At 48.9% G+C, this 17289-nt stretch overlaps 1 protein-coding gene and 1 long non-coding RNA gene across 2 annotated transcripts in view; one reads left to right on the top strand and one right to left on the bottom strand.

Annotated features, from left to right (window-relative positions):
* Positions 1–436, top strand: part of LOC307209170 — a 36785-nt gene extending 36349 nt beyond the window's left edge. Inside the window, exon 3 of the long non-coding RNA XR_013835374.1 lies at positions 172–436. This is a non-coding gene — a long non-coding RNA (uncharacterized lncRNA). The remainder of the gene's footprint in view (positions 1–171) is intronic.
* Positions 437–2024: 1588 nt separating this feature from the next.
* LOC307208633 (uncharacterized protein) lies at positions 2025–13588 on the bottom strand. The gene is made up of 4 exons (XM_079963454.1): positions 13442–13588; positions 11361–12072; positions 6517–6613; positions 2025–5014 (listed from the first exon to the last, which is right to left on the bottom strand). Exons 2-4 carry the CDS (start codon positions 12048–12050, stop codon positions 3786–3788), a joined length of 2016 nt encoding a protein of 671 aa, XP_079819580.1. The 5' UTR covers positions 12051–12072; positions 13442–13588; the 3' UTR covers positions 2025–3785.
* Between the last annotated feature and the right edge of the window lie 3701 nt (positions 13589–17289).

Here is a 17289-nt window from a genome sequence, read left to right as displayed (position 1 = left end):
TAGAGAATTGACAAGTGCACACATTTTGTTTTTGTTATTAAATCATTTTGTTTTTCTTATTAAGCAAACAGTCTGTGAGCACCTAGAAAGGAATGCTGTGATCACCAATAGTCAGCATGGATTTCTGAAAAATAACTCATGTCAGACTAACCTGATCTCATTTTTTGACAGAATTACAACCCTGGTAGATGAAGGGAACGCAGTGGATGTAGCCTACCTTGATTTCAGCAAGGCATTTGACAAGGTGCCCCATGATATTCTTGTAAAGAAGCTGGTAAAATGTGGACCTGACTATGCTACCACTCAGTGGATTTGTAACTGGCTGACTGACCGAACCCAAAGGGTGCTCATCAATGGTTCCTCTTCATCCTGGAGAAGAGTGACTAGTGGGGTGCCACAGGGTTCTGTCTTGGGCCCGGTCTTATTCAACATCTTTATCAATGACTTGGATGATGGACTCAATGGCATCCTGATCAAATTTGCAGATGACACCAAACTGGGAGGGGTGGCTAACACCTCAGAGGACAGGATCACACTTCAAAACGACCTTGACAGATTAGAGAACTGGGCCAAAACAAACAAGATGAATTTTAACGGAGAAATGTAAAGTATTGCACTTGGGCAAAAAAAAAATGAGAGGCACAAATACAAGATGGGTGACACCTGGTTTGAGAGCAGTACATGTGAAAAGGATCTAGGAGTCTTGGTTGACCACAAACTTGACATGAGCCAACAGTGTGACGCGGCAGCTAAAAAAGCCAATGCAATTCTGGGCTGCATCAATAGGAGTATAGCATCTAGATCAAGGGAAGTAATAGTGCCACTGTATTCTGCTCTGGTCAGACCTCACCTGGAGTACTGTGTCCAGTTCTGGACACCACAGTTCAAGAAGGACGCTGACAAACTGGAACGTGTCCAGAGGAGGGCAACCAAAATGGTCAAAGGCCTGGAAACGATGCCTTATGAAGAACGGCTAAGGGAGCTGGGCATGTTTAGCCTGGAGAAGAGGAGGTTAAGGGGTGATATGATAGCCATGTTCAAATATATAAAAGGATGTCACATAGAGGAGGGAGAAAGGTTGTTTTCTGCTGCTCCAGAGAAGCGGACACGGAGCAATGGCTCCAAACTACAAGAAAGAAGATTCCACCTAAACATTAGGAAGAACTTCCTGACAGTAAGAGCTGTTCGACAGTGGAATTTGCTGCCAAGGAGTGTGGTGGAGTCTCCTTCTTTGGAGGTCTTTAAGCAGAGGCTTGACAACCATATGTCAGGAGTGCTCTGATGGTGTTTCCTGCTTGGCAGGGGGTTGGACTCGATGGCCCTTGTGGTCTCTTCCAACTCTATGATTCTATGATTCTATGTATATTATGCAATAAGAATTACAGTGCTATCTAGTATACTGGTCTGCGTGTTGCTTGTATTGTTTGTAGTGTTATGTTTTGCAACACGGGTTTGTTGTTCTGTATATGTGAGCTTCCCACAGGCATCTAGTTTGTCTCTGTGAAAGCAGGAAGCTGGGCTGGATAGGCCCTTGATGTGGTCTAGGTGGGCTCTTCCTGTGTTTTTGTGTTATGCTCTGTATGCTATGGCTCTGTGGTGTGTACACCACAACCCCATAGTCTCCTTTGACTGGACTTAACCGCCCAGGGGTCCTTTACCTTTACCTTACATAGCCTTACCACTTCACCTGTTTATTTTGGTGGGTTTCTGTCTGAGAAAAGCCGACTTATCTGGCATGCAGAATTCTGGCAAATAGCACCCCAGGAGAACAGAGCATGGTGGTGTTCCATTACACAACTGGATCAAGGAATCTCAGCTAGAAATCCCTTTGAGTGCCTCCAAATACCAGTTTCTGGGAGCCATAAGTGGGGAGTCAGCTGTTCTCATCCTGCTCGCGACCGTCCCAGAGGCAACCGGCTGGCCACTGTTGGAACAACAGCTTTTGGCCTGACTCTTTCAATTTAATTCACCTTACCAGGTTGTTACAGGATGTTGGGGTTGGGGAGGAAACGGTGGAGACCTCCTTGAGCTCCTCGGACGGGAAGGGCAAGATACTTATTTTTTAATGCAATGCACGTTCCACTACACATGAGATACAGCAGCTAGAATTTAATGAGGATCTGGAGTTAGTTTTAACACAATACCTACAGTCAGTACAGTTGCTACAATCTAAACTGCTGTGACTTTGCACATATTGCCTTCTGCTTTGGGTGGATCACCACGGCCGAGAAACAAATGTGCCCATAACATAGGTACGCACCAATGGCAAATTGATAAACATCCCTCTATAATACAATGGAATAGAATATTCTCTCTTCCCCAGTGCTTAAAAGCAGTTGTGTACATCCATCAAGAGAGCTGTTAAAAACCAACAAACCCATCACGTTCCTTGCCAACAAGGTTTACTTTTTGAAATCCAGCACCAACCTTTTTAAGACACCAGCCCTGCAGAAGCAGCGATCCTAACTCAACACACCTGGGAGTAAGCCCCACTGAATTCAGTGGGCAGGGCTGAGATGGCAGCCTAAATATTTCAATTCCCTTTCCATCTGAATTTTATTCCAATCTGCTCAGGCTACAGTGCCAGTGTGGTGTGGTGGTTAAGAGCGGTAGTCTCGTAATCTGGGGAACCGGGTTTGCATCTCCGCTCCTCCACATGCAGCTGCTGGGTGACCTTGGGCCAGTCACACTTCTCTGAAGTCTCTCAGCCCCACTCACCTCACAGAGTGCTTGTTGTGGGGGAGGAAGGGAAAGGAGAATGTGAGCCGCTTTGAGACTCCTTCGGGTTGTGATAAAGCAGGATATCAAATCCAAACTCCTCTTCTTCTATAGTGTTGCGTCTGAACTCATTTTCTGGCTCTTTCAATTAAGCAAACTCTCAAAGCTGGCCTATGACACACTTGAACCATGAAACCTCATCCTTGCATATTCAGAGTCTACTTCAGGCTTACTTCCAGGTCACCCTAAAGCAAGAATGGCAGAACCCAAAGCTCTCCAGGTGTTGCTGGACCGCAGCAACCTTCATTCCTGGCCATTGCCCGCATCGGCTGGGGATGATGGGAACTGGAGTCTTGCATCCAGAGGGCCACAAGTTCCCCAAACCTGGCATAAAGCAATACCAAAAAACCTCAGCCAGCAGCCCTTGTTCCACTTGCTGGTTCTGTGAGCCAGAGTGCCCCTCCCTTGCAGTTCCCGGGCAGCTGGCAGCTGGAGGAGAGTGTGCCTTTTGGCAGGGAGAAGAGAAACAAGTCCCTCAAAGCGGGTTTTCGCTGCAGCAGCCCCAGAGGCTTTGTCAGAGAGGTGAGAGCACTGCTTGTCAGTGTGCTGAACCAAAGGCGGCATGTTCTGGAAGGCCTGCAGACGCCATCTTGGTAGTCAAGATAAGCCCACAATTAGTTGTTGTAGCAAGGAGCTCAGATAATGTTTACTGTGGTACCTCAGGTTAAGAACTTAATTCGTTCTGGAGGTCCGTTCTTAACCTGAAAATGTTCTTAACCTGAGGTTAGCTAAACGGGGCCTCCCGCTGCCGCCGCGCGATTTCTGTTCTCATCCTGAGGTAAAGTTCTTAACCCGAGGTACTATTTCTGGGTTAGCGCAGTCTGTAACCTGAAGCGTCTGTAACCCGAGGTACCACTGTATATTCACTTGCTTTGCTGGAAGTCTGCACCTTTCTTTGAATAAAGCATTAGGACTGAACCCCTGGGTGATTTGGACGTCCTTCTTCGGTATCCCTGCACCCGACCGCACCCACGATCCCACCACTGGATCCGGACACGAAGCCGCCGCTACGGCTTCTCCCTGGCGTGGATCTTCTGGTGCCGGGAGAGGTTGGAGGAGCTGGAGAAGGTTTTCTCGCACCTGGGGCACTGGTAGGGCTTCTCTCCCGTGTGTGTCCGCATGTGTTTCTTGAGGCCTTGGCTCCAGCGGAAGTTCTGCCCGCACTCGGAGCAGGCGTAGGGCTTCTCGCCCGTGTGGGACCTCTCGTGCTTGGCCAGCTGCGACCTCTGGATGTAGCCGTTCCCGCAGTGCGCGCAGCGGAAGGGCTTCTCCCCCGTGTGGGTGCGCTTGTGGGCGGTGAAGTGCGAGCTGGAGATGAAGCACTTGCCGCAGTCGGCGCACTGGTAGGGCTTCTCGCCCGTGTGGGTGCGCTTGTGCGTCGTCAGGTGCGAGCTGTAGGTGAAGCGCTTCCCGCACTCGGAGCACTGGTAGGGCTTCTCGCCCGTGTGGATCCGCTCGTGCTTCCTCAGCTGGCAGCTGGAGATGAAGCTCTTCCCACACTCAGAGCAGGCGTACGGCTTCTCGCCCGTGTGGGTCCGGGTGTGCGTGACCAGGTCTGATTTCTGGTTGAAGCTCTTGCCGCAGACGGCGCACTTGTGGGGCCTCTCCCCCGTGTGGGTCCACTTGTGGATGACCAGGTGCCGCGTCTGGCTGAAGCTCTCCCCACACTCGGGGCACTTGTAGGGCTTCTCCCCCTTGTGGCTGCCCTCGTGGATCACCAGCTGCGGCCGGTAGCGGAAGCTCTGGCCGCACTCGGCGCACCGGTACGGCTTCTCCCCCGTGTGCACCCTCCGGTGGCGCAGGAGGTTGCAGCGCGTGCCGAAGCTCTTCCCGCACTCGGGGCACTTGTAGGGCCGCTCGCCCGTGTGGGTCCGCTCGTGGATCAGCCGCCCGATCTTGTCGCTGAAGGTCTTGCCGCAGGCCGAGCACTTGTACGGCTTCTCGCCCGTGTGGAAGCGCTCGTGGATGATGAGGGACTCCTTCCGCGTGAAGCACTTGCCACAGGCCGAGCACTTGTGCGGCTTCTCGCCCGTGTGCGTCCGCTCGTGGATGATCAGGTGGGCGCGGCAGTCGGAGATCTTCCCGCAGTACTGGCACTTGTGGGGCTTCTCCTTGGGCGGCGCCTTCGGGGTCTTCGGACCGGGGCCCAAGACCACCTTCTTCCTCACATGGCTGTACATCCCCTCCTCCAAGCCGGCCGCTCCCCCAAGGATATATTGCTGCTGGTCACTCACTCCTGGAATAAGGCAAATAAGGGGTTAAGATGAGCCTGCTGGATCAGGCCAATGTCCCATCTAGCTTAGGGTCCCATTCTCACAGTGGCCAACCAGAGACCAGTGGGAAACCAGAAAGCAGGATTGGAGCACAAGTAGAGCTGAGCGCTATCTGCTTTTCAACTACAGTGGTATCTCGGGTTAAGAATTTAACTCGTTCTGGAGGTCCGTTCTTAACCTGAAACTGTTCTTAATCTGAGGTACCACTTTAACTAATGGGGCCTCCCACTGCTGCTGCACGATTTCTGTTCTCACCCTGAAGCAAAGTTCTTAACCCGAGGTACTATTTCTGGGTTAGCGGAGTCTGTAACCTGAAGCGTATGTAACCCGAGGTACCACTGTATGTGCTATATCAGCAGCTAAACATCGCAATACAGTGGTACCTCAGGTTACATATGCTTCAGGTTACAGACAATTCAGGTTACAGACTCCGCTAACCCAGAAATAGTACCTCGGGTTAAGAACTTTGCTTCAGGGTGAGAACAGAAATCGTGCGGCAGCAGCAGGAGGCCCCATTAGCTAAAGTGGTGCTTCAGGTTAAGAACAGTTTCAGGTTAAGAACGGACCTCCAGAACGAATTAAGTAGTTAACCCGAGGTACCACTGTATACCGAGCTAAGTAGAGGCACTGTCTGGCTTCACGTTTTTTCCTGCATCGTGATTTCTGCCGGCGTCTGCTCTTGTGATCCGCTGCCCCCCTGCATGAGTCGGGGGAGAGCTGAGCAGGCAGAGCTAACAGGGGCTGCAGATGTATGCCCAGAGATGGAAAGAAGATAAAGTCCCTACTAGAGAAGAATGACGGGTAAAGTTGATGGATTATGCTGAAATGGCTAAAATGACCGGAAGAATCAGAAATCAGGAAGACCAAGATTTTAATAAGGAATGGGGGAAATTTATAACTTATCTTAAAGACCATTGTAAGCCGTTAAAATTATTAGTAGGGTTGGAATATCACTTGCAGTCTTAAGAGTGAATCCTGGACACAATGGAGATGTAAAAGATTTGGATCATCACAAAAGATGCGGGAGGAAATGACCAGGAGATTTCTTGGAATCTTGTTTTTATGATTTATGTTTGATATATACACCCCTGTAAAAAAATTAATTTGAAAAACCAAATAAATAAATTTTTAAAAAATAAAATAACGGGCTGCAGGAATTGAGAGAAGCATGGGCTGGCTTCATGCTTTTTTTTCCCCCCCATATTGTCATTTTTGCAGAACACACACCACCAACATTATGATTTGCGATATATTGCAGGGTCAAAAATTATGAAACCAATATCACGATATGGACTTCAAACAGGTTTTGAATTACATATCCAAACCGTGTCCCTTCCTGTGGTTTCCAGCAACTGATGTTCAGAGGCATCCCTGCCTCTGACCAGCAGCTTCAATCTTTTGTCAAAGGGCTCTGTCCTCACCTGTACCCCACCTCCCCCCAAAACCCCACTTTGAGTCTCCTCACCGTCACCATCCATGGGCAGCTCAATCTTCACAATGTCTGACGGATCCAGCTCCGACTTGGGAGAACCGGCAGCAGAACTGTCCAAATCCTCCACTGTCTGGGGGGGGGGGGGAAATAAGGACAATATGCAATATGTTTTTTTAAATGAGTTTGGAAATCCATGTGAATATGCACATGTATGTTGGTGTGTATCAGGGTGGACAAAAATCAATGATTTTTTTTAAAAGATAAAAAAATCAGATTTTTAAAATTTATATCATTTTTTTTTTAAAAAAAAGTCAGATTCTTTAAAAATTTAAATCGGATTTTTAAAATAAAATGCTTTCCGAGGAAAAATCTTTCTAAAGATAGTTTTCAATTTAAGTTACGTTATAGTCCAAAGGCTACTCATCAGGAAATAAGGATTTGTTTAAGATTTTCATGTGTGCCAAAACTCAGTCTAAGTATTTTTTAAAAAATTGTTTAACCACATCAGTTAACAAACATGGATACATATGCTATGTTATTGTTCCAGTTAAATAAATTGTCTAAACTGTTATTGAGGAAATTATTATTTTCCACCTTCCAATAAAGTACAGCAGAAGGGCCCTGCTCCTGCCACTCGCCACCTGGCCCAGGGCGGGGCCTGACAGGCCTCACAGGGACGGTTGCTGTCGCTGCTGCTGCTGCCCATGAGGACCCGGAGGGGAGCAGAGTTCTTTTAAAAATGTTTTAAAATTTTCCTTTCCCTTTTGACTTTTTTGTGTGGGGGGGGTGTGGGGGGGGATGGATGTTTGGTTGGGTTTGGGAATTTGTTTGATTTTGATTGATTTGTAATTTTTACAGTTTTTTGTTTGTATTGTTTTATTGTTTCCTGGTTTTTTTATTGTTTTAAAGTTTTATTTTGTTCTTAAGGGGAGGCATCAGGGCTACCGGGGAGTGGGTCCCAGCCAACAGAATGACTGGGGCATGTTCCACAGAGGGGGATGCGCTGGGACAACCGATCTCAGTGATCACAGGAAGGAGGAGGAGTTACGCTAAGACCAGACCATGACATTACAGAGGAGGCATGTTTAGTCGTTGTCTAAGGGCTATCCCTGGCTCCGGGTCTGGTCCTGACCGAACGGATACTAGAATCAGCAAGGGATACCCACATGACCTGAAGGTGCTGCTGTGCAATGCCAGGTCAATGATTCATAAGACCACTGCCATCCATGACTTGATCATGGATGGAGGACTTGACCTGGCATGTGTAACTGAGACTTGGTTGGATAAAGCAGATGGGCGTGTCCTTGCCGCTTCTTGTCCACCAGGTTTCTCTTATGCACAGCAACCCAAGTCATGTGTGCAGGGAGGCGGGGTTGCAGTGATTTTTAGGAAGTCATTAGTTTGCACCAGGCGTCCTGTTGGGAAGACCCAGTTCTCTGAGTGCATGTTCTGGAAGTTGGGTAATAGGGGCAGTACAGGATTCCTTTGGTGTACCGACCTCCCCGCTGCACCAAGGATTCCCTGCCCGAACTGCTTCAGCTTGTGGCAGATGTTCTCCTGGAGACACCTGGTTTGTTTGTCTCAGGGGATTTTAACATCCATGCCGACACGACCTTACAAGGGGCCGCTCGGGACTTCATGGAAAGCATGGCCTCCATGGGGCTGTCCCTGAATAAGTCTGGCCCAACCCATAGCTGCGGATATGCCTTGGACCTGGTGTTCACCTCTCTGGATGTTGGTGATCTGACACTAAGTAGAAGCGAAACGAAAGAAGTGCCATGGTCAGATCACTTCCTGGTGCAACTGGACTTCTCAGTGACCCTTCCCCTCTGCTGGGAGGCGGGACCAATTCGGATGGTCCGCCCCCGCCACTTAATGGATTCAAATGGTTTCCAGAGAGTGGTAGAGGATGTTTTGTTCCATGCTGATGGCCTTTCAGCTGATTCCCTGGTGGCCCGCTGGAATGTGGAGTTAACAGGGCTATTGACTGGCTCCGAAGCGCCCTCTCCGATTGCATGGAGCCCGGACAGCCCCATGGTTTTTCACGGATCTGAGGGCAATGAAACAATTGTTGAGACGGCTAGAGCGCCGGTGGCAGATGACCTATTCTGAAGCTGACCGGACACGGGTTAGAGCTCAATGTCGAGCCTAGCAAGTGGCGGTAGCGACGGCGAAGACTTTCTTCACCACCTCTATTGCATCTGCAGAAAACAGCAGCAGGAGACTTTTCCAGGTGGTTCACAATTTAGCGGAACCACCTGCTACATCGGGGCCCAGTATGGGCCACATGATCTCCTGCAATGATTTTGCAAAGTTTTGCAGATAAAGTCGTTCAGATTCGGGAAGAGGTAGATGCCACCGTGGGAGTAGGGCCGGAGCGGGAGAGTCTAGTCAAATTGCGTGGAATCAATTCCAATCTGTTACCTCCAAGGATGTGGACAGGCTGTTTGGACGAGTGAAACCAACCACCTGTCTCCTTGATCCTTGCCCATCTTGGCTTATAAAAGCTAGCCGGGAAGGGCTGGGCGATGGGCTTCATGGGGTGGTGAATGCTTCCTTCCGTGAGGGAGCCTTCCCAGACCTGCTGAAAGAGGCGGTTATTAAACCGCTTCTTTAAAAACTATATTTAGATGTGGCCACGATGGCCAACTATCGCCCAGTCTCAAATCTTCCATTCTTGGGCAAGGTGATTGAGTAAGTGGTTGCTGAACAACTCCAGGCACGCCTGGAAGAAAGGGACCATTTGGATCCCTTCCAGTCGGGATTCAGGCCTCATCATGGGACTGAAACTGCCTTGGTCACACTGGTTGATGATCTCCGGCGGGCTAGGGACAAAGGTGAGAGCTGTTTCCTAGTTCTGCTGGATCTCTCAGTGGCGTTTGATACCATCGACCATAACATCCTTCTGGACCGTCTTGAGGGGCTGGGAGCTGGGGGCACTGTCATACAGTGGTTCTGCTCCTTCCTCCTGGGCTGTGTTCAGAAAGTGGGGGGGGGGGAATGAGTGTTCAGACCCCTGGGCTCTCACTTGTGGGGTGCCTCAGGGTTCCGTCCTCTCCCCCATGCTTTTCAACATCTACATGCAGCTGCTGGGAGAGATCATCAGGGGGTTTGGGCTGGGTGTTCATCAGTATGCGGATACCCAGCTCTACCTCTCTTTCAAATCAGAACCAGTGAAGGCGGTGAAGGTCCTGTGTGAGTGCCTGGAGGCGGTTGGAGGATGGATGGCGGCTAACCGATTGAGATTGAATCCTGACAAGACAGAAGTACAGTGGTGCCCCGCAAGACGAATGCATCGCAAGACGGAGAACCCGCTAGACGAAAGGGTTTTCCGTTTTGGAGGCGCTTCGCAAAATGAATTTCCCTATGGGGTTGCTTCGCAAGACGAAAATGTCTTGCGAGTTTTCGCGGGTTTCTTTCGCTTTTTTCGCCCTTTTCCTAAGCCGCTAAGCCGCTTAACAGCTGATCCGCTGATAAGCCGCTTCTCAACTGATCGCTAAAAGCCGCTAGACCGCTAATAGCGCTAATCCGCTAAGCTGTCAATGGGCTTGCTTCGCAAGACGGAAAAACCGCTAGACGAAGAGAATCGCGGAACGGATTCTTTTCGTCTTGCGAGGCACCACTGTACTGTTTTGGGGGGACAGGAGGCGGGCAGGTGTGGAGGATTCCCTGGTCCTAAATGGGGTAACTGTGCCCCTGAAGGACCAGGTGCACAGCCTGGGAGTCATTTTGGACTCACAGCTGTCCATGGACGCACAGGTCAAATCCGTGTCTAGGGCAGCTGTTTACCAGCTCTGTCTGGTATGCAGGCTGAGACCCTATCTGCCTGCAGACTGCCTCACCAGAGTGGCGCATGCTCTGATTATCTCCCGCTTAGACTACTGCAATGCGCTCTACGTGGGGCTACCTTTGAAGGTGACCCGGAAACTACAACTAATCCAGGATGTGGCAGCCAGACTGGTGACTGGGAGCGGCCACCGAGACCATATAACACCGGTATTGAAAGACCTACATTGGCTCCCAGTACATTTCCGAGCACAATTCAAAGTGTTGGTGCTGACCTTTAAAGCCCTAAATGGCCTTGGTCCAGTATATCTGAAGGAGCATCTCCACCCCCATCATTCTACCTGGACACTGAGGTCCAGCACCGAGGGCCTTCTGGCAGTTCCCTCATGGGGAGAAGTGAAGTTACAGGGAACCAGGCAGAGGGCCTTCTCAGTAGTTGTGCCCTCCCTGTGGAACGCCCTCCCACCAGATGTCAAAGAGAACAACAACTGCCAGACTTTTAGAAGACATCTGAAGGCAGCCCTGTTTAGGGAAGCTTTTAATGTTTGATGTATCACAGTATTTTAATAATTTTTTGGAGGCCGCCCAGAGTGGCTGGGGAAGCCCAGCCAGATGGGCGGGGTATAAATAATAAATTATTATCATCATCATCATCATCATCATCATCATACCTCACAATAATTTCATACTTATTGGTCTATGTATTTCTAATAGTATAACCAAATCAGTAATTTTTGATATAACTGTAAAAACTACTCTGAAAATTTATTATTCCAAAAAGGAAACCTTCATCTGATTGGTTGTAAATATTAAGATTATACCAGCAAGAATGAGTCTTTCTGTAAAAAAAAATTTTTAAACCAAGCCTTACTGACTAATGATTTAAATTGTGATTTAAATTGATTTGATTTAAATCAAATCCACCCTGGTGTGTATTCAGTAGCGAATTCAGATCTGCAGTGTCCCTTGAGCTCCTTGGGTAAGAGGTGGGATACAAACAATAAATAAACTTTTAAGCCCGCATTGAGCAGCGGGTTGGGCTGGATGACCTCCTGGGGTACCTTCCTGCTCTACAAGCAATCTGCCCTCACCTTCTGCTCCGTCCTTTGCGGCCTCCACAGGAAATCCTCCGCCAGGGCCACAGCCTGGTTGCCGGTCTCCGGCCCCCTCTCTCGAACCCAGCACTGCATCTCCAGGGGCAGGATCATCAGGAACTGCTCCAGGATCACCAGCTCCAGGATCTGCTCCTTGGTGTGTCTCTCTGGCTTCAGCCACTGGCGGCAGAGCTCCCAGAGCTGGCAGAAGACCTTGCGGGGACCCTCAGCCTCCCGGTAACCGAAATGCCGGAAGCGCTGGCAGCGCATCTCCATGTTGAGGGCGTCTGGGATCTCCTCCTTCACTCCCACAGAGGCGTCTGCGTTTTCCTGAGCCTCGTGGACCTCCTTGCCGCTCAGGCCTAGCAGGGCCAGATCTGCACTCTCTTCTCTGGACCACTGCTTAGTGTCTGACGCCCCTTCGAAGGAGGGCTTCGTCCCTGCAGAACTCTCCTCCGTCGGGGGCCGAGGCAATTGTGCGTCTCCCCACCCGGGATACGAGGACGGTGCCGCCGTCTTCAGGAATTCCTGCTTCCTGGCTTCCCAGAACTCCTGCACCCGATCCTCTGGTTCTTGCTTAACCCGAGGCGGAATCGATTCCGCGCTCGTCCCAACTTGGACAATGCGAAGTTCTTTCCCTGGCATGCCCTCCGCCGACGTGAGTCCTGGCGAGGCCAACTCCTCCATTTTGACTCCTGGCACACGGCACCTAGACAGGAAAGGAAATTCCATCAGTTTAAGTGGGAAAAAGGAAACCGGTGCAAGATTGGACCAAATAAGTATCTCCCTTGAACGCACCACACACCTGTCGCTTCCCAATTTGAGGAATGTGGACACGCACTTAAGGCCGCATTGTGAAGACAAATTGACTTTCGGCAATTAATGTTATTCATCCGTCATCAATTTGGCAATTAATGTTATTCATCCGTCATCAAAAAGGCTTTTTAAGTGGTTTGCAAATATGAAATCAAGTTATAAAATCCACACATAGTTAAAATGAAGAAATAAAACAATTCCAAAGCAATTAAAACAGTTTTTTAAAAAAACAAAGCAATTGAATCTTCCAGGACAAAGTCCCTTCACTGAGTGAAAGAGGTCCCTGCCCCAAGGAGCTTACAATCTTAAACTCAACACAGGGAACAACAGAAAAAATAGGGAAAGAGTAAAAAGAGAAACAATGTGATTTCTGCTACATGCAGATCTCCGTACATGGCCCTCAGGTGTCTCCTAAGAAGGCCACATCCCTCACTTGTCCTGCTTCATGCCCTCTGGGCTGGAAAACATCCTTGAACTCTGATCAGCCTTCTTTATGGTCTAACTCTCACTTTCATACATCACTACTGGGAAAATCATAGCTTTTACTATACAGACCTTTGCTGGCAAGGTGATGTCTCTGCTTTTTAAGATGCTGTCTAGGTTTGCCATCGCCTTTCTCCCAAGGAGCAGGCGTCTTTTAATTTCGTGACTGCTGTCACCATCTGCAGTGATCATGGAGCCCAAGAAAGTAAAATCTCTCACTGCCTCCATTTCTCCCCCTTCTGGCATCTCAGCTTAGTGCTGTCAAAACACTGACCGGCAGCGCTTCTCGGGGCTTTCAGGCTGAACCTGTAGATACCGCTGGGGACTGAATCGAGGCCTTCTACATGCAAGGCAGGTGCACCAACCGCAGGTGCTGCTCATTCCTGGAAGGGCTTGTGTGTGCTTGGCTGTGATGCTGATCCCAGATTCCTGGGACATGAGCGTGTCCTGGATCTGGGAGGGCGCGGGCACTTTGTGCCTTCACTCCGCGCCTGAACCGGGGGAACCTTCTGCATGCAAGGCAGCTGCTCCTGCCGCCGAGCTTGCAGCTCTTCTGCAGAAGGAGGCTGCTATTAGCATACACGTGTGTGTGTGTATTAGCCAACACGTTTCATCTTAGGTACTCCTGCCTGCCTGCGTCCACCTGGGAGACTGGGAAAACGCCCGCCACATCTCCGACTCTCCCGATTCCCACCTCCCACCCCTCTTCTCCCTCCCAGGAATCCTGACTCCTATTATTATTATTATTATTATTATTATTATTATTATTATTCACTCACTCGCCTGTTGCTTCCACTGCCTTTGCAAACCGTCCAAGTTCCGGGCTCCTGCCGTCCCCAGCAGAAGGAAATGATGGGGAGGGGGAGGGAGGAGGGCTGGCGGAGCAAAAGGGAAGCTTCGCACCAGGAAGGGGAGAAGGTGGGGCAGGAAAGTGACCTCACTGCTTTTCTATCTCTTTGCGCACTCTTTCCCTTCCCTTCCTCGCCATGTGGCTCTGGTTTCCCTCCTCTCTAGGCGCGCGAAGCTCGCTGCACTTAACCCCTTGAGGGAGAGAGAGAAAGAAAAGAAGAGAGGGAGAAGGGAAGTTCTCATATAACTGTCGCGTCGTAAGGGGTCCCGAGGGTCATCCAGTCCAACCCTTGCAATGCAAGGGATCTCAGCTACAGCAACCATGACAGATGGCCTTTCAACAACAGAGACATTGCGTTTTGTCTATGTGAAACCAGTGTCATTCTTAGGGGAATCTAAACAAAAGAAAAGAAAAAAATTCCTTCCAGTAGCACCTTAAAGACCAACTAAGTTAGTTCTAGGTATGAGCTTTCGTGTGCATGCACACTTCTTCAGATACGTGCACACTTCTTCAGATACGTGCATGCACACGAAAGCTCATACCTAGAACTAACTTAGTTGATCTTTAAGGTGCTACTGGAAGGAATTTTTTTCTTTTATTTTGTTTTGACTATGGCAGACCAACACGGCTACCTATCTGTAACTGGAATTAGGGGAATCTGTCTGCCTGTCTGGGGAGACAATGCAGACGACCGCAGTGCCTGGAGACGATGTTGCTTCCAGGTGTTTTGTGGGAAGTGGCTGGAAGAAGTGGGGTGGTGGACTAGGACCCGGGTGGAGCAAGATGAAAATGCCTTGCTCAGCCCAACCTACATCGCAGGGTTGTTGTGAGATTGAAATGGAGGGCGGGGCAGATGGGGAAACAACCATGTAAACTACCTGGATTCCTTTGGAGGAAATGCCGGCTGTAAATGCAACGGGAGTAATAGCAATAAACAGAAGAATAAATAATGTACAGGGCAACTCTTGTTCAGGGCTGCTCAGAGCTAAGTTCAGTGGGAGGTACTCTCAAGTAAAGGTATACAGTGGTACCTCGGGTTACATACACTTCAGGTTACAGACTCCGCTAACCCAGAAATAGTACCTCGGGTTAAGAACTTTGCTTCAGGATGAGAACAGAAATCGTGCAGCGGCAGTGTGGCGGCAGTGGAAGGCCCCATTAGCTAAAGTGGTGCTTCAGGTTAAGAACAGTTTCAGGTTAAGAACGGACCTCCGGAACGAATTAAATACTTAACCTGAGGTACCACTGTACAGGCAGCAGCTCCCTGCTATACCTAGAGAGGCTCAGAAGCAAAAATTTGAGGAGAGTTGGGTTCTGAAGGAGTGGTACCTCGGGTTACAGACGCTTCAGGTTACATACGCTTCAGGTTACAGACTCCGCTAATCCAGAAATAGTACCACGGGTTAAGGACTTTGCTTCAGGATGAGAACAGAAATTGTGCTCTGGCAGCAGCGGGAGGCCCCATTAGCTAAAGTGGTGCTTCAGGTTAAGAACAGTTTCAGGTTAAGAAGGGACCTCCGGAACGAATTAAGTACTTAACCCGAGGTATCACTGTAAAGCAATTTTGCTTGACTGGCTGGCTCCTTATTGCGCTCCAGGATGTAACTATTTCCAGCCTGAGGGCCACAATTCCTTTATGGTCAGCTTTCCAAGGGCCACATGGCAGTAGTGACCAGTGGGTGGAGCAACGGATGCAATTTTTAGAAATTTCGAAGCCTGGCACTCAGTTAAGAATTCATTGAACAATTAACTTACAGTACAGTGGTTTACATAGCTAGTCAGAAGTTTATTGGTGTTTAATGGGGCTTACTCCGTTCGTGTGCCGCCGCCGCCGCCGCCGCTGCTGCTGCTGTTGCTGTAACCCACCTGAGACCAGTTGAAGTTCAATGCCCTAGGCCATCAGAGTATTTCGATGTCTCAGACCAAAGATAGGCAACCTGTGGCCCTCCAGATATTGCCTGCCCCTCAATGCCTCAACTCCCATCATCCATGCTGGTGGATGGGAGTTGGAGTCTAGGACTGTCTGGAGTTGCATTCAGGGAGTGGATCATACTCAAAGATACAGATTTGCTAGACCTAGAGGGTTTCAATAACCAGTTCTGCTGGCATGCATATTTAGCTTACAATAAGGTAAAGGTGCACAAGTTTTTTTTGAAATCATATAATCAGGAAATCTCTTTATAAGATCTGGGAGAAATACAAGGTGTTGTTGGAACCTAAAGCCCCCTGGTGGGCCTCTCCGATAGAAGTCACGGCTGTAAAAAGGAAAGATGCAAAAGGTGACTGAGCAACGTATAGAATGGTATTAGAAGAAAAAAACAATAAGCTAAATTTGAAGAAATTTGAAGAAATTAGAGGGTATGTGACAGATTGGCTGCAATGAGAGATTGAGTATCGACAAACGAAAGGATTCAAAAAAGAAACTTCAAGATTAGAAAAATGGAAAGTAGAGGCATGGAATAGTTATTTGTTTGAACTTATTCAGTCAGACATTGTTGCAGTCATGTCACAGGAGACAACGTGGAAGGTCAAGTCCACCACAATAAGGAACAGATGGAACCCCTATCTTCAATGGATAAAAACTACTGGAACAAATGACATTCAGTGGAAATTAAAGACACTATGCCCATGGCTGAGGATAATTGTTTGAACCCTTCCAATGGATATTGGGGGGGGGGGGAATTGTACGGAAAATTTAAGAATTGGAAGGAGATAATATAATGTATGTAAAAATCCCAAACTCGAATAAAACTGTTCCAAAAAAGGGGGGGGAATAAAAATAGATGCTTTGTGATACATCCCTCTGCTCAACTGCTTCATGAAGTTCAATAACAAAGGCACTTGTCTGCAATGCTATCTTCACAGCTTTTGATGTATTAACATCATCTTCTTGCCCCTGCAACAGTTCCAGCTTTTCCTCAAAGCACAATGATATAGCGGGTCTCTTCCGAAGCTCATCCTGTTTATCTAAGTCTTTCGTTTATCTTAGACTAAACTGCACTGGAAGAAACCCAACAGCATCCCAAGCTGAAGCTGAGATGGCAGGATATACTTTAGCTAGAGAACCCCTCGCAAAGTCTCCAATAAAGGACTGGAGATTCTATCCACAAGCTCAGATAAAAGAAAATAAATACTTCTTCATGCAGGGCATAGTTAAATTGTGGAACTCACTCCTGCAGGAGGCAATGATAAACTTGGATGTCTTTAAAAGAGGACTGGGCAAATTAATGAAGAGTAAGGCTATCAATAAAAGGGACGGGGTGGCGCTGTGGGTTAAACCACAGAGCCTAGGACTTGCCAATCAGAAGGTCGGCGGTTCAAATCCCTGCAACGGGGTGAGCTCCCGTTGCTCGGTCCCAGTTCCTGCCAACCTAGCAGTTCAAAAGCACGTCTAAGTGCAAGTAGATAAATAGGTACCGCTCTGGCGGGAAGGTAAACGGTGTTTCCGTGTGCTGCTCTGGTTCACCAGAAGTAGCTTAGTCATGCTGGCCACATGACCCGGAAGCTGTACGCCGGCTCCCTCGGCCAGCAATGCGAGATGAGTGCCACAACCCCAGAGTTGGCCACGACTGGACCTAATGGGCAGGGGTCCCTTTACCTTCACCTTAAGGCTATCAATGGTTATCAGCCATGATGGCTGCCTCCATTGTTGGAGGCAGGGATGCTTCTGAATCCTGTGGACCACGGGGCGGGGTGGGGGGGAGAATACTCTTGTGCTTAGATCTTGCTGGAGAGTTTTCCAGAGCCACCTGTTTGCCCATTGTGAGAACAGGATGC

The sequence above is a fragment of the Podarcis cretensis genome (assembly GCF_951804945.1).
Source record: "Podarcis cretensis genome assembly, chromosome: 2".
In the NCBI taxonomy this organism is placed as follows: Eukaryota; Metazoa; Chordata; class Lepidosauria; order Squamata; family Lacertidae; genus Podarcis; species Podarcis cretensis.
This window is presented reverse-complemented; position numbering and strand designations above follow the sequence as displayed.

Coding starts and splice junctions, on each gene's coding strand:
- LOC307208633 (XM_079963454.1), bottom strand. CDS start 12,050: ATGGAGGAGTTGGCCTCGCCAGGACTCACGTCGGCGGAGGGCATGCCA. Junction 6,614..11,360: donor CGCAAAGGACGGAGCAGAAG/GTGAGGGCAGAT, acceptor CCCCCCCCCCAG/ACAGTGGAGGATTTGGACAG. Junction 5,015..6,516: donor GCTGCCCATGGATGGTGACG/GTGAGGAGACTC, acceptor GCCTTATTCCAG/GAGTGAGTGACCAGCAGCAA.